The 17,488-nt window shown below is 40.9% G+C and overlaps 1 protein-coding gene across 6 annotated transcripts in view; it reads left to right on the forward strand.

Annotated features, from left to right (window-relative positions):
* The window catches only part of PTPRZ1 (protein tyrosine phosphatase receptor type Z1), a 211,340-nt gene that overhangs the window by 81,497 nt on the left and 112,355 nt on the right, over positions 1 to 17,488 (forward strand). For all 6 annotated transcript variants that reach the window (XM_075857144.1, XM_075857149.1, XM_075857145.1 and 3 more), the window contains exons 5-8: positions 1,038 to 1,133; positions 8,564 to 8,627; positions 9,120 to 9,277; positions 11,114 to 11,264. In XM_075857144.1, the coding sequence (XP_075713259.1) occupies positions 1,038 to 1,133; positions 8,564 to 8,627; positions 9,120 to 9,277; positions 11,114 to 11,264 (469 nt within the window). The remainder of the gene's footprint in view (positions 1 to 1,037; positions 1,134 to 8,563; positions 8,628 to 9,119; positions 9,278 to 11,113; positions 11,265 to 17,488) is intronic.

Raw genomic sequence — 17,488 nt, forward strand, 5'->3', positions numbered from 1 at the left:
TCCTCATACATTTCTATAATGTCGGCAGCACATCTCCCGGTTTACACCACGAGATGTGCTGCCGAAAACGATAATATTTTCTACTGCATAAACTATACGATCAGCCGATGAATGAACATTTGCTCGTTCATCGGCTGATCGTTGCCCTGTTTGCAGGGCAATGATCGGGAACAAGCTCGTTTGCCCAATAATTGGCCATGTAAAAGTTCCTTTAGTCAATTGGATAACATATTTTGTGTTTCCCTCTGATTTAAAATATACAACCAAAATCAAGAGAAAAGTGCCTGTACCTTTTTCTATGGAAAGATGTAGGAGGCACTTTATTAATATTTCAATGGCTAAATGAAGGCCTATTGTTTGAGTAACAATATTTCAAAGTAGAGCACAGCTTAATACGTGGTTAGAATAGCCGCAGTCAGATAACATTTGTTCAATACATAAAAGGTATAAACTAAAGTAAAAAAAATGCTCTTGAATCCATACAAAAAAGGCTAATAGATGTCCTCAGCAGGTACAGAATGCTGCATCAATCATTTTTGTATCTAGGCTCCATACTGCTCAACATCGAGCATAGTACATGTACCTGAGTGACTAATGCTGAATGTATAATCAAATGCAGCAAACCTCTTTCCTCTTTACAGTGTAAGGGCTTATTCAGACGAACATTTTATACAGTCCATGTGATGTCCGTTTTTTTACAGCCGTCACACGGCTGCATGTATTTCTATGGGGCTGTTCACACGACCGTTGTTTTAACGGACCGTGTGAAGGGCCTGTGAAAAAATAGGACATGTCCTATTTTTGTCAGTTTTCGCGGATCCCTCAATAGACTCAAGTCTATAAGGGATCGGTGAAAATGGGTCTCACACGGGTGGGCAAATCGGATGTGAAAAAAGGCAGTTTTTCCACTGCTGATTTCGCACACTTTCGTCTGAATATAGTCTAACACTTTCTCTTTTTTATCACTATAATTTTTATTGAAAACTTTTTTCAACATATTTAATATCAAAATATAACACTTTTAACCATGTTCACAGATGCAAATCCTCTGCTTTAATGATAACCAGTTTGAAACTTTGGATGATGCGATAAAAGGAAATGGAAAACTGAAAGCTTTATCGATTTTATTTAAGGTAAGAACATTTAGTTATTTTAAGTCAAGGCTCATTTCCACACTGCAATTTTTGTTAAGATTCATTAATTTCCAAAGGATCGTAGCGATAATTGTCCAGAGTAAAATGATCATGCTAACATATAAATCACTGCCATCATTGGCAAGATTTGTACGTGTAGATATAGCTAGTAGCGACATTTACAGGACAATAGTACTGCCTAGCGCATGGCTCTTGCAAAAGCCTTCGCTAAGCAACAATAACGCTTCACACCAAGGTGGAAGGAAATCCTCTCCGCCAGCTGCGAGGATCATTATGATGGAAAGGTCTATCAGATCATTGTCAATGATTGATCGGTGGTTTTAAATATTGTCCCACGTAAAGGGGCCTACAGTGTGAGTATTGGTGCATTACATTGCATAATAGCGAACCTTTATTATTACCATCATTGCCTAATTTTATTCAACTTTTGGGAATTCCTTACTTTAGGTAATTTATACTTCTTTTTTTGGACGTACTTGGCTTATATAAAGGGATATTTATATTTTCTTCAAGCCCTATTCGGATGTATGGGACAGTCCCAGACATTTCTGCAACAAATCTGCCGCGTGTGAATATGCCCTTCTAGCTACAGTCCCGGGTATAAACAGATCATTAGACAGGTCTTTGTATTGACCTTTGATATATTTATACATAGTTATTGGGTCACCACTAGGCTGCCTTTTTCCAAACTCTTTAAAATACAGGCGTTTTTGACGCGTTTTCCACGTGTCTTTTTACTCGTTTTGTGTGCACTTTTTACAACTTTTTTGGCATGCCATTAGAATTCCCAATGACTATGGGAACGTTTGGCTTGTTTTCGTGTTTTCGTGTTGTCGTGGCGCGTTGTACGTGTCAAAGAATTGACCTGACGCTACTTTGTTACACAGAGCGTATTTTTAAATATGCTTGCTTAATGAAGCGATTTTTGAAGCGTATTTCGGCACATAAAATGCACCAAAATATAAGTCAAATACATTCCGTGTGAACAGGGCCTAACATTTAATTTTAAAAAAATTATTATTTTAAATTTGGTGTTTTATTAAACAAAGCCATTCCCTCCCTGTAGTTCACCCATTCCATTTATTATTTTGGTTGCCCGTTTTTGAAATCGCTCAAGCTCTACTTTGTCTTTCTTGTACACTGGCACCCAAAACTGTACACAATATCCCATATTCTCTCTGAACAGTGATTGTCATGCCATGTCATGTGCATCTATGCCCCTTTTGATGCATCCCACGATGTTATTTGCCTTTGCAGCAGCTGCCTAACACTGGTTGCTACAATTAAGTTTACATTTGACTGATATCCCTAAGTCCTTTTCCATGTCCGTTTTACCTAGTATTTTACTATTTCGTATTTAATGGTGGCGTGTTTTTCTCCCTTCCCAAGTGCATAACCTTACGTTTTATCAATATTAAACCTCATTTGCCACATCTATGCTCAGGCCTCAAAACTTATCCAGATCCATTTGTAACAGCATGCGGTGCTCTTTTGTGTTAATTACTTTACACAGTTTAGTATCATCTGTAAAAATGTATAATTTACTGTGCAATCCATCTACAAGGTCAGCTGATCTGATCTTTTATGTGGCAGTAAAAATCCTCGTTATTGGGAGCACGTCTCCCCGTGTAAACAGGGAATGTACTGCTGACAATGATGCAAACTATATGCGGATGGGCGATCTTCTTTCATGTAAATGGTGCTAAATGAGTGACAATCGATGTGCTTTTTCGTCCAACGGCACTCTTTTACCAGGAGAAATCTGCCAGTGTAAAACCACCCTCTCACACGTTTCTCGCCAGTACAAGCAATATAATTTTATATTCTAACCTTTTATTTAAAACTGTATGAAATGCTTTGGAAAAATCAAGACTTATGACATCCATCGGCTTAAAGAGGCTCTGTCACCAGATTATAAGTGCCCTATCTCCTACATAATCTGATCGGCGCTGGAATGTAGATAACAACAGTGGTTTTTATTTTGAAAAACGATCATTTTTTAGCAAGTTATGAGCAATTTTAGATTTATGCTAATGAATTTTTTAAAGACCAACTGGACGTGTTTTTACTTTTGACCAAGTGGGTGTTGTAAAGAAGTGTATGAGGCTGACCAATCAGTGACCAATCAGCGTCATACACTTCTCATTGTTCCAGCCCATTGTTCCAGCCCAGCTTCTTTCACTGCACAATCACACTGTGCTGTGGATCATGCTGGGCTGAAACAATGAGAAGTGTATGATGCTGATTAGTCACTAATTGGTCAGCCTCATACACTTCTTTACAACACCCACTTGGTCAAAAGTAAAAACACGCCCAGTTGGTCTTTAAGAAACTCATTAGCATAAATCTAAAATTGCTCATAACTTGCTCAAAAGTGATCGTTTTTCAAAATAAAAACCACTGCTGTAATCTACATTACAGCGCCAATCACATTATGTAGGAGATAGGGCACTTATAATCTGGTGACAGAGCCTCTTTAAAGAGGATCTGTCACTGGTTTATTAATGCCCTATCTCCTAACTAATCTAATAGGCGCTATGATTCTGATAACTACAGTGTGATTTTTATTTCAAAAACATTTATTATTTGCAAAGTTATGTGCATATTTCTAAATATGCGTATTTGGCTGTACTTGCCAAATAGGAGGTGACTTTCTTTTCACTCTGGCCGGTGTAATGTTGTCTGTATGACGCTGTCCAATCAGTGTCATACAGTTCTCCTCTTTCCAGGCCAGCAACACATCGTGATCATGTGGTATACAGCTTCCACTCCCGACTATGATTTAAACTGGTGATACCGCCGATCCTGGTGCCATATTAAAGATGATACTCTCATCTTTCATATGCCACTTGTTCTAGATAGTCCACAGCCGGAGATATGGCTGTTTGAAGTGATCGCCCCTTCCCTTCAGCCTCAGTCTCTCACACTGTTTGAAGCAGCTTCATGCTGATAGGACAGCGTCAGAGGCTGTGAGGTAGCTCCAGGGGAATCGCTGATGTTACTTGTATACTTGTCAAGTATAGCCTCATCTGCATATTTAGAAAAAAGCACATAACATTTAAAATAATAAACTTTTTGGGACACAATTTTCACTAGCATTATCAGTGTGAAGATGCCAATTGGATTAGCTAGGAGATTGGGCATTACTAAACTAGTGACACATCCCTTAAGGCTTTTTTACACGGACCAATGATTAGGTGATCGAGGGTTCATACGAACCCTCATTCCTGATTATTGCCCTGTGTAAACATGGCAAAGATCAGGCAATGAATGAGCAAACGCTCATTCATCGGCTGTATGCATCCTTTAGTCAGCTAAAAAAATGGTTGCTAGTCGGCGGCACATTTCCTTGTGTAAACAGGTAGATGTGCTGACGATCTGATGCAAATGCATGGGAACGAGCAATTATAGTAATGATCATCCCCATACTAAACAATCGTTGATGCGTTTAAAGGGAGCCGTAAGCATATCGAGGAGCTGTATTGTCGATCAGCGCTAGTTTTAAAAGTGGTAAACATGGGCAATATCCGCCTGTGTAAAACCACCTTTACCCTAGTCTAGTCTAGATCTTACCTCCTCATAGAAGCTGATCAAATTAGTTTGACAAGACCAATCCTTCATAAACACATGCTGATATTGAGTTATAATTTTGGCACCATATTTCCTATGCGCCATTCATGTGCAACATACTCTGCCATTATGGAATCCTTTTAATATTCTAAATAATGCTCTATCACTGTAATTAAAGGGGTTATCTGGCGGCAGGAAAAAAAACAAAAGTAGTAAACACCATTAGGCATCCTCCTATGAATAATCAACTTGAAAAAAGTGTATTTCATGACATACCACTCCCCGATATGATGACCACGCTGCTGATATACTTCCTGCTTTAGTCTTTCAGCGTGCGCTAAAACACTACAAATTCCAGAATGCTCTTCTTTCACATTACTGGGAGCCGAGACCTGACCATGTGACCACAAGGGGCTGGCACTAATACTCTATTCTATAGCTAAGCTAGTCACATATCAGGACTAGGCTGTCATCAATGTGAAAAAAGGAAGCCAGTCCGTTGCTCCCTTACTCCTTCATATCGGCTTGTCACTGATTAGTCATTTGACCGCAAGGGGCTGGCAATTGTAATCCGTTCAGTAAACTGAAGTCACAGTGCCTGCCTCTTGCGATCACGTGCTTGATGACGCACCGACACGAACGGGAGCAGGAGGCAGCCCTCAGTCACGTGGGGCTGTGTCGGCGCATCATCGAGTAAGAGGAAACTACAGCCTGCCGGCACCATGTGACCGGGTTTTGGATCGGCGATTCTGCACACATTTGAAAATTAAAGCATATTGGTAAATTACCTCTTTACAGATAATATCAAGAATGACCACCATTTTAGGTCTCTGGGTAACCCCTTTAACTTTCCCAGAACTCATGGGTCTATACCCTCTGGACCCTGTGATTTCAGCCTTTTTAAGGCAGCTTGGTTAGACAGGTGACATTTAATGGAGAATTTATTTTTCCCTTCTGCATTTCACTTGACATTTTATTTTACTCCAATGGAGAAGAAAATGTTCAATAAACTAGCTTTTCCCTCATCACCTTCCACAGTTCCTCCCTCATTACTTTGTAAAGGTCCAAAAGTTTTAGTTTTAACCTTTTTATATAATTGAAGAACAATTTAGGGTTCATTTTACTCTCTGTGGCAATGAGTCTCTCTGTCTCCAGCTTTGCTGTCCTTCTCTGTTTTTTTGCATAATTTTGTGAATAGAAAGCGCCAAGGGGCTTTTGCAAAGTTCCTGCAGCCTTGTAGTTGCTCTCCCCATTCACAGAATACAGGCTACCATAAATGGCCTCTGTCTTCTGATCACGACTCTGAATCATTTGTGCTTGTAAAGGGATAAGTCTGATAATAGATCACATTTTCGGAAATTACTGATAATGCAATTTCTTAAGGGGGTTGTCATGACCACTCCTTTTCATTGAGCAGCTCCTTCGATGGTAAGCTGACCGCATTGAGTCCTAGAGCCGTTATTTTTCTACTATCTCCAAAAGAATTATTCAACTAAATGCTAATTTAAAAAAAAAAAGTGTTACATGGAGCATATTAAAACCAATAAATGTCCAAACAGTGTAGAACTACCTCTGCTCTCTTCGGACACAACCGATGTATCTTAACTGATGGCGTAATTATATTTTGTCCAGAAATCTATTGACATATGCAGATCTTATTGAACAATATTCTGTTAAATGTCACAATATACTTGACAAATGTCCAAATTCATATTATAGAAAATGTTGTTTTCTGTTAACAAAAATAATAAAAAAAAGGAAATGTCCATTTATTTTAATGGACGACTGCAGTCCTTCAGAGTGAGAGTGCTCTGCAATGGTTCACAGCTTTGTCTAATGGATCTGGATCATGATCAGGACACCCCTCTCTTTTACCCTCAAATATCCTAACAGGGCAATGGGTGGGCTGTACAGACAACCCCTTTAATTTTAGAGCCACTGCAGGAGAAATGTATTATTACATGGCAGCCGTTCAAATTAATTGTTGTCCATGCAATTATTATACAGCTCTAGTCCACCAGAGTGAGAGCCACTGCATGTCAGCAGCTCTCCATCCTCCTAGAGGGGGTTCCAAATGGAGCCCCCCTGTATGACGTCCATATATGGCATATGAGCAGGGGGTTTCCTGATGGACCAACCTTTTATAAGACAACCCTTTAAATGTAATGATACAATGAAGGATTAGGGGCCTCCAAATGGAAGTTTCACGTTCATAAAGCACGTTTTAATAAAGCATGTAAAATAAATAGGATTATATGTTTAAGTAATGAACACTGTTCAAGCTGTAACTGGCTTTAGTAGAAAAAAATCCTTGAAAGCTGAAATCATTTGAGAACATGCGTAATAAGCCTGTAAGCTGCTGTGTTTGTGAGAGGAAATTTTTAATGCTTCCATGATATTTCTTAGTTCTTCCATGGCATAGACAAGTCAGCAGCAGATAAATGCATGTTTATCTGTGTTAGAAGATGTTATCCTTTCGGTTAAAGGATAGAATAAAAGCTGTGAACATTCATTGATTTTATATTATATTACCAGAGTTTAAAAGGTATCACATGGAGAAACCAGTTGCACATGACGTTTTATTCAGCTTTTTGCAGTTCTTTTTCTAAGTGATAGAAAGCGCAAATGGTAAAAAACAGAATTACAGGTCCATTATATTTATACATTTCTCTGTGAGGGGAACCGGTATCTACTATCCTTTCTGCTGTCAATGTAACTTATGCCCAATGGAGACATTGCAGGGAAGAAGTGCGAGTACATATCACGTGATGGTTTTTATCGAGTCACATGACAATTAGCGGTGGCTTATTTATCATATGGTTGACTTACAAAAGGTGTTACATGACACATATTTTTAGTTTCTTTCTGCTGTGGACTTCATCAAGCATAATTTACATCAGGGTTTCCCAATCGAGTCTTCAAGGAACCCCCAAAAAAAGTAATATCTTTAGGATTTCCTTAATATTGCTCCAGTGATCAATATCAGCACATATGTTTTCCATATGGAAAATACTCAAGACGTGACCTGTTGGAGATCCTTGTGGATCAGATTGTCTAGAAGCAGTGTTCTCAATACTCCAAAGCCAAGTACCCTTTACTCAAATAAGTTACATCAAAATATCTCCAAGTCTATGATCATACACTGTGCCGCACCTATTAAAAGTACAGCATGAGGACCCCCTAGAGACATGGTGTGTACCCACTGCACCACAGGTTGAAAACCTAGAGGACTTACACATCTCACTGTGGTTACTTTCATAGGGGAACTATAGTGACACACTCCCATGTGTAGCATTTTTTTTTAGTAGTAATGTTGTGGCCAGTAAATGGAGAAGCTAGAAAATATAAGGGATCACTTGTGGTCCCATTAAAGAAGTGTTTTATCCATAGATGGAGCATAAACAGGCAGTGCATATGTTCCCTTTTTTTATATACACTAAAAATATGAGAGAAAATAGGGACTTTTAGGGCTAGTTCACGCGTCGGATTTTGCGTGTCGGGTCCCGTCACAAAATCCGCCGCGGAACTATTCCTGCCGAATATAATCAGTTAGCAAGTAAAAGCGGCGTCTGGTTCCCATTGAAATGAATGGGAGGCAGAATTTTGCTGCGGAATCCGCCGCAAAATTCCTCCGTGTGAGCATATCCTTACTGTTGCACTTACTGGATGCTGTTTATGATCTAATGGGTTTTCATAAGGTAGTCCATATTGGTCTGTCTCATGGAAATAATGATGCCTAAATACATAGGGTAGAAAAGATCAACGATTTCCAATTGTTTTCACTTGTGTTATACAATGTTTTCTGACTTCTCTCATATAATATGGTCTTATTTTTGCAGATTGGTGAAGAGAACACAAATTATAATGCAATCATCAATGGAGTTGATAGCGTTCATCGGTTCGGTGAGTTAATTTTTGCTTTACAGGGCTCTTTTTCCACCATGTAACTCTTTATTAATCTTAAAATATAATCTTTTTTTTTTTTTTTTTTAGTGTAGTACTAAATCAGACACTATTGTGTAATGGTAGGTACTAGCCTCATATTTATGTTTAATATATTTCAATTACTCCAGTGGAAGTTGCATTGTATGCTAGTATAAACACACTCCGAAAACCAGGTAACGTTAAATGAGTATTAGTTATGTAAAGTGGTGCAAATGTGGAGGTGTTACCCATAGAACAATATTTGCTACAGTTATTTTACTTTGCCTTGGGGAGGAAAAACCTCCTCTGAGTTATAAATAATCCCCCCCGGGATGCTTGTTTTTCTATTGTATTTCAATTACTGAAATATAATATATTGCAGTGAGTATTGAACCATGAAAATGTTCCTGTATTTTGGAAATCTGAAATGTAACGTTTATCCGATTTTTTTATTTTATTTTTTTTATACAGGTAAGAAAGCTGAACTCGAAACATTTGTTTTGCTGGACCTTCTGCCAAACTACACAGACAAATATTATACATACAATGGATCACTAACTATTCCCCCATGCTCAGAAACAGTAGAGTGGATCGTATTTAAGGACACAGTAACAATTTCTGAAGCTCAGGTAAACAAGTTCAAGTTACCTCACATCAGATCCAAACTGTAGATGTTTAGAATTTATTTTCTTCTGTTTTGTGACCCTCTTTACACCTCTTTGTCAGAGATAAGTGTGAGAACATGTGTATGGAGCTTAACCCCTTAATGACCGGGCCTGAAAAGGTCTTAATGACCAGCTACATTTTTCCGTTTTCACCTCACTGCATTTCAGCAGCCATAACTTCTTTATTTTTTCATTGATGTGGCCGTATGATGTCTTGTTTTATGCGGGAGAAATAGTATTTTTTTTTTCAGTGAGCTATACTGTTTCGTAAGTCTCATAGCACTGAATGATAGTTACGGAAACAGCGTAGCTCGCATGCTACACTGCTTCCGTAACTGCCATTCACTACTATGGGAGTTACGGAAACCGCATAGCTCGGCGAGCTACGCTGTTTTCTTCTTCATGGTTGGGAATTGCATAAGTCAGCCGGAGCACATAGAGGTAGAACAGGGTTTAGGGGGCTCCGTTCTAGAGATAGGTGTGATCTCCCTGATGGGAAAACCCCTTTAAATGTTGAATCGCTCAGAATTCACGAATTCCTAGAACCGAGAGGAGAGGGATTTAAAACTGAAACAATGCATACACTGAGAGATCAGGTTACAGCTGCCCATAAAAGTCTATGGAGAGGGAGCAGAAGGAGGAAACAACTGGAGAGTGAGAGAGAGAAACACAGAGATGCTGCTAGTAAGTGTTTTACTGTCTTATCCCATTGCCGGATTCACAGCTACACTGCTCCTGACTGCAGTTTAATTTCCTCCATGCTCCAGCTGTTTCTGTGTATGTGTGAGGAATAGAGATAGGGGTGGAGGATCTCCTATGCAAGCTTTGCATTGGAAACTGTTAGCAGCTAGTCTCCTGCTTCTGTTTCCTCCTCTACAAAGACTCTTATGGGCAGCTGTAATTTGATTTGACAGTGAGTTTCTCTCTGCTATATGGATTCTGAGTGCATTCTGAATGAGTAAACATTTAAGGAGGCGGGAGAGAAAAGGAGCTTTATGGGTGGAGAAAGAGAAAGTTTTTATCTTTGCTTGTACTATTGATTTATGGGAAGTTGTTTTATAATCAGAGGAAAACTTTAAGCTGTTCATGAAATGATAGAAAGAGTAAGGCCTCATTCCTATTTGCGTGTGAAAATCCATCCATATAGAAATAGGTGTTTCTCCAAAGAATTACATTGACTTAATTTCGCTGTACCTACTTAGGCCTAACTTTGTAATACATAGGAATGTTATCACTCTGGTTGTCATACTTGTGTAAGCATGTACATTTTCTCCTCTAATCCCCTCTAGATATAGTTACATAACAGTTTTTTTATATGCAGTTCAAGGACACATTCCTAGAACTGCTTTGTTGTGCTACATGTAAAAATTGCAGTCGCCATGTCTGAACTTTGATTTAGGCACCTCATCAAAACCATAAAAAATTTATCTTACTACTATGTGAGGTGAGACATCTACTTAGACTGCCACTGGGCTGATCCTGTCCTTTTAATGAGAAAAGGAAAAATCCAACAATCCCAAAGAGACTTTTCAACACTTTGGATATTGCCTTCCTGGAGTTATTGAGAGGTTTTGATTGATCTATGGCTACCTGTGTAGTGCCCGATGGCTACCCGTGTAGTGCCCAATTTTCAAACTGAAATATTGAATCGTGTGTGGCCGGCTTTAGTCTAAAAACCTGCTAGGTTTTCAAGCAATATAAATAAAAACGTCTTGTGTTACCGTGAGTCACTGCAGCGTAGTAACAAATATTATGATGATATCTGTGTTAATGGATGTGTTTTACCTTTTTCTCTGGCAGTTGGAATATTTCTGTGAGATCCTCACAATGCAGCAGTCTGGGTATGTCATGGTGATGGATTATTTACAGAACAACTTCAGGCAACAGCAGCACAAGTTCTCTGGACAAGTGTTCTCGTCCTATACTGGAATAGAGGAAATACTCGAGCCAGGTTGTTATACCATTTGGTTGCGTTTCAGGTTTTCGAGTTCTTGACTTGTACTGCCCAGCGTTTCAGTGGCATGCTGAAGCACATGATGCCTTTTATTTGCAGACACAAGTCTAGTCTTTTACTATAATGTGCTTTCTGTAATCCCTGGACATTTCACTACCAATTTCTAAGTTTGTCTCCATTTCTCCACTAACATAATGACACCGTCTTCACTTATCACATCACTAAATATTTCTAAATGACAATACACTAATGTGCTTATTCCATGTAGCTAGGTGCCAGTCCATCCTCATGATAAACAAGCAGGGATGAAAACCATAACGCACTACAAATTGCTCCCTGGCTAGATATTCCAAATGTAACTTGGATAACATATATATATTTTACTATTTGATGTTAACAATATTTCTTTATAAAACATACGTGCAAAAAATATAAGAAACTTTTTAATGCTTCGTTCACATCTGCGTCAGGGTTTCTTTCGTTCATGGGTTCCGTCAGACGTTTCCGTCAGGGGAACTCATGAACGGAAACCGTAACTTTCCGTTTGCATTACCATTGATTTCAATGTTAATGCTTATGTTACTAATGGTTTCCGTTTGTCTCCATTCCGTAAGGTTTCTCTTTTTTTTGGGCGGAATCAATAGCGTAGTCGACTACGCTATTGATTCCGCCAAAAAAACGGAAACCTTACAGAACAGAGACAAACAGAATCCATTAGCAACGCAAGCATTACCATTGAAATCAATGGTAATGCAAACGGAAAGTTACGGTTTCCCTTTGGTTTCCGTTCATAAGTTCCCCTGATGGAACCCATGAACGGAACTCCGATGCAGATGTGAACGAAGACTAACCCATGTTAAAAACATAGAGGAAAGAAGTACATCTAGTACTAAACATGCATATGGTTTATTCAGACATCAAAAAGGTGCAACGTTTCAATCCAACAATGGGATCTTTCTCAAGCATCCCAATGTGGGATTGAAACATTGCCCCTTTTTGATGTTGTCTGAATAAACCACAGCTTTATACTTTGAACTTAGAGTTCTGCAAGACCTTCTTCATGTTTGTGTGTGTGTTTGTGTATGTATGTATATATATATATATACAAGCAAAGCAAAGCAAAAGCAGCACCGTTCTTCCAGTGTAGGGTGCAAGTCCCTGTTCAGACACACGACCAGTGTCCCAAATACACAGCAAAATCCAATACACAGGTCAGCACTCCAGGTTTAAGTGAAAGAAGGATCTTTTTATTCACCACATGCAACGTTTCAGCCCTGCTCAATGGGGCCTTTCTCAAGCTTGAGAAAGGCCCCATTGAGCAGGGCTGAAACGTTGCATGTGGTGAATAAAAAGATCCTTCTTCCACTTAAACTTGGAGTGCTGACCTGTGTATTGGATTTTGCTATATATATATATATATATATATATATATATATAATCCCCAGGATCGGGATTACTTGCTTGGCACCCGGGCTTCACATGCATTTTTTGTGAGTGCTGCTGTTTTTTTGCTAGATACACATATATATATATATATATATATATATATATATATTTTAGTATATGTATATTTATACATGTATTAGTATATATATACTTATATACATATACTAGTCCTTCTCAATGAATTAGTATATATTCAAAAAGTTAATTTATTTCAGTAATTCAATTCAAAAAGCGAAGCTCATATATTATATAGATTCATTACACACAGAGTGATCTATTTCCAGGATTTTTTTCTTTTAACGTTGATGATTATGGCTAACCGTTAATGAAAACCCAAAATTTGGCCTACTGGAAAGCATGTACAGTATATGCACTCAATACTTGGTCGGGGCTCCTTTTGCATGAATTCCTGCATCAATGCGGCGTGGCATGGAGGCGATCAGCCTGTGGCACTGCTGAGGTGTTATGGAAGCCCAGGTTGCTTTGATAGCGGCCTTCAGCTCGTCTGCATTGTTGGGTCTGGTGTCTCATCTTCTTCTTATTAAAACATCATTTTTTATTAACCGTTTTCACATTTTCTTATAAACATTTCACATAAAGGTTGCGTCATAAGTGAACAGCACTCAACTGTCAACAAATTAACATTGAATTAACACAACATAATATAACATACAATCATGGCATAAGTTTCGATCCTGATAATATTTACGTAAAATAGTGTTAATTTTTTGGGGATCTGATGTAGGAATTCCGTTGGAATCATTAAGTGTTAAAATGTGTGACGGTGCATACCTCCCCTTCGCTAGTCGCGCTAATAATTTGCCCCCTTTATTGCCGAAACGCATGAGATCAGCATCAAATTGGCACTGATAAATACTTTCTCTTTTATCTAACCACTTATCAAATTGCCGCTTAGCTTCCCTCCATTTCTCCCCCAGAGAGTGTAAAAATACCGTGTATGCACACCGTAATCGGTTACTCGCTGTCTTGTACCCTTCGGTAGTCTTGCGTTTAAGATTAGACCTAAATTGCATAATTTTCCCTCGGATTACCGCTTTAGCTGTACGCCAATACAGTGACAGGTCCGAACGATGTGATGCATTATCCCCATCAAATTCCGTCCACCACCCCTTTAGCTTCTGTAAGAAACCCTCATCCGTTGCCAGAAAGGAGGGGAACCTCCAAATAAAATCCATTCCCCTAGCTACTGTGTCGGCCAGAGTAATGGTAACCGGGGCATGGTCCGAAATTATGAGATCCTCAATCGCCGCTTCACGTAACCGTCGGGATAAGGCGTCATTCACCAGCAAATAATCAATACGCGACCACGATTGATGGACATGAGAAAAGTGTGTGTATTCCCGCGCATCAGGGTGTAAACTCCTCCAAGCATCTGTAAGGGCAGTGTGTCTTAAAAAGTCTGGCAAGATCTTATCCCTATTTCTATGCGAACTGGTCCCTGCACTCCTATCGTCCTTGGAGGACCTTACAGTATTAAGGTCTCCCCCTAGAACTAAAAATTTAGTACGATCCTGCTGAAGTTCGGCTTCCAAGTGACCAAAAAAACCTGTGTTGACCGCATTTGGGCCATACACATTATGAATACTAATAGTTTCCCCTGCATGTTCCACCACTAGATGAATCCAACAGCCCTCATCATCACGCTCCTGGGACACCAACGTAAAAGCAAAATTTTTGTGTACCAACATTATAACTCCCGCCTTACCGTCTCTTGCCGGCGAGCCAAAAACCTGACCCACCCAGAACTTCTGTAAATACTTAAATTCTGGCTCGGTAAGGAGAGTTTCCTGTAACAGGGCTACATCTGGGTGTAATCGTTTCATGTGTCGCAAAAGTTTGGTCCGTTTCTGTGGGGACCTAAGCCCCTTAACGTTCCATGAGATTATTTTCATGTTATTGGGCAGTGCATAAGATGAGCTAAAACGTCAAAAAGCCGTGATTGGTTCGGGGAGTCGGATCCATCTTTACCTAAAAGCCATGCATAAACATTAAGAACATAGCCAAAACCCGGCTCAGGAAACCAAACTAAACTCCATATCAAGGCCATCAGGCCTTGACCCAAAAAGAAAGAAAAATTGCCTGCGGCAAGGGCCTTCAAGCCCCTAGTACCCATTGGCGTAAGAGACTTCACTTTTTTCTGTTGTGCACAAACACGTACCTCCCTCCCCCCCCCCCCCAGACCTGCGTATATACCTCATTTAGTGACAGCTGCACCATCCCTTAACACATCATTAACCCTTTGCCGCCGATACACAATCTTATACCAACGGGCCAACGGCTTAGAATCCGTTTAGACTATAGCATAGTGTGTAAACATAAACCCTGCTCCACTTCTAGACTGCCACGCCACACGATCCGGAGGCCCCTACCGAGCATTCCCCAAGTATGCGACCTGTGGCGGGCATAACTAATCCCTTACGAGGGAGAGGCCTTGTAGCATTCTCGGTCGGATATGCACACAAGGAGAGAGCTTAGATCATGCCCTAACTCACTCTCAAATCCCCTGCAGTGTAAATGCGGCAAAATATCAAAATGCATACATTTTAATATTGTAACATTAGGTCAGTTGCTGACCGAAAAAAGTTGCCTTATAAGACCGCTAAGTGCAGCCATCAAAAATTAAAAATTATCTGTAAACAATCGGAACCTGCAATTGATCTACAGCGTCCACAAAACCACCACATCCGATAAAATGGTGCTGAGAAAACTCAGCTCGTCAATCAGGAGACGTAGATCGGGTGCGGTCCCTCGGTCGCCTCTGCGGCTTCGGAGAGTCCCCTCCATTTCTGGATCGGCCTCCACGGGCTCTTCCGGGTGTGGGCATTAAAGCTTCTGCCCAGGTTCGCTCCATATCCAGTCGACTCCATCCGACTTCTCTTAACTTGCGACGTGGGCTGTGTGCTGGACTGCGATGCTCCTCGTGCGGGAGTCTGTGTCTGCATAGCTCTGCAAGTGCGTCCTCCGCTTCCTTCGGTGTGGTGAATGTCTTGGTCCGACCACTCTCTTGAAACACCCGTAAGATGGCCGGATATTGCAGGTTACAACGTATTTTCGCTTGGAACAGCGCAGTACAGATCTTGCTGAAAGAACGCCTGCGTTTCGCGACCTCTGTAGAATAGTCCTCGAAAAGTAGCACTCTCATGCCCATTATCTCCAAAGGACGCGATCTGCTGCGAAATGCCTTCATAAGTGCCAACTTATCATTGTAATCCAACAGCTTAAAAATGACTTGTCTGGGACGAAGCGTGTTGCTGCCATCCGCTGATGGAAGATTTCTGGGGTCTGGCCCCACCCTGTGTGACCTCTCCACCCGGCAGGGACATGGAAGACCTAATGCTGCTGGCAATGTCCTCTCACATAGTCGCTGTAAATCAGAAGGGACCACCGCTTCCTTCAGACCCACAAGTCGCAGGTTGCTCCTCCTGGAGCGGTTTTCTAGGTCCTCCACCTTGTCCCCCAACTGCGTAGTAGCAGACAGCACCACTTTAAGTTTGGATTGCAGGCGCTGATTATCATCCTCCAACAGCATCATACGCTGTTCTAATTCATCAGTCCTGGAAGTTACTTGTGCCAGATCCGCATGCATGCGAGTCAGAGAAGCTTGCACGGTTTTTTCCAGTTCCTTTTGCAGGTCAGGCGCTATCCGTTTAGCCACCTCATGGGCCAGGGCTATATAATCGATAGGTGCAGGATGAGAAGAGGCTATGGGCTCTGCATGGCTTGAAAAAGGGGACTGAGGCTGCTGCAGCTCATTATCCTGTGTGTATAGCGGGGGAGCAGTGGCGGGAAGCGCCGCCATCTTACCTCCCTTCTCCACGGCCGCGGCTGAGTCCTCCATGGCTGGCTTATGTGCGCTTCTAAGGAGGTACCTTTCCATACAGGCACCACCGGGTATGTTCCTGTGTGTGGGGCCGGTGTTTAAACAGCTGATTGTCGCCGCCGGAGCGACTGTTGCAGGCAAGCAGGCTAGATGGGAGCGTCCTGCATCGCCAGTGCCGGAACCGGAAGTCTTTCATCTTCTTCTTAATACCCCATAGATTCTCTATGGGGTTTAGGTCAGGCGAGTTTGTTGGCCAATCAAGCGCAGTGATACTGTGGTTATTAAACCAGGTATTGGTACTTTTGGCAGTGTGGGCTGGTGCCAAGTCCTGCTGGAAAATGAAATCAGCATCTCCATAAAGCTTGTCAGCAGAGCTGTAAAATTTCCTGGTAGACATCTGCGTTGACTCTGGACTTGATATAACACAGTGGACCAACACCAGCAGATGACATGGCTCCCCAAACCATCACTGACTGTGGAAACTTCACACTGGACAGCAAGCAACTTGGATTGATGCCTCTCCACTCTTCCTCCAGATTCTGGGACCTGGATTTCCAAATGAAATGCAAAATTTACTTTCATCTGAAAACAGGATTTTGGACCACTGAGAAACAGACCAGTCCTTTTTCTCCTTAGCCCAGGTAAGACGCTTCTGACGTTGTCTCAAAGAATGCGACAGTTGTAGCCCATGTCCTGGATACGTCTGTGTGTGGTGGCTCTTGAAACACGGACTCCAGCCGCAGTCCACTCCTTGTGAATTTCCCCCAGATTCTTGAAAGGCCTTTTCATGACAACCCTTTCAAGGCTGCGGTTATCCCTGTTGCTTGTGTACCTTTTTCGTCCACACTTTTTCCTTCCTCTCAACTTTCCATTAATATGCTTGGATACAGCACTCTGTCAACAGTTAGCTTCTTTAGCAATGTCCTTTTCTGGC

The sequence above is a fragment of the Rhinoderma darwinii genome, chromosome 3, assembly GCF_050947455.1.
Source record: "Rhinoderma darwinii isolate aRhiDar2 chromosome 3, aRhiDar2.hap1, whole genome shotgun sequence".
NCBI lineage: Eukaryota > Metazoa > Chordata > Amphibia > Anura > Rhinodermatidae > Rhinoderma > Rhinoderma darwinii.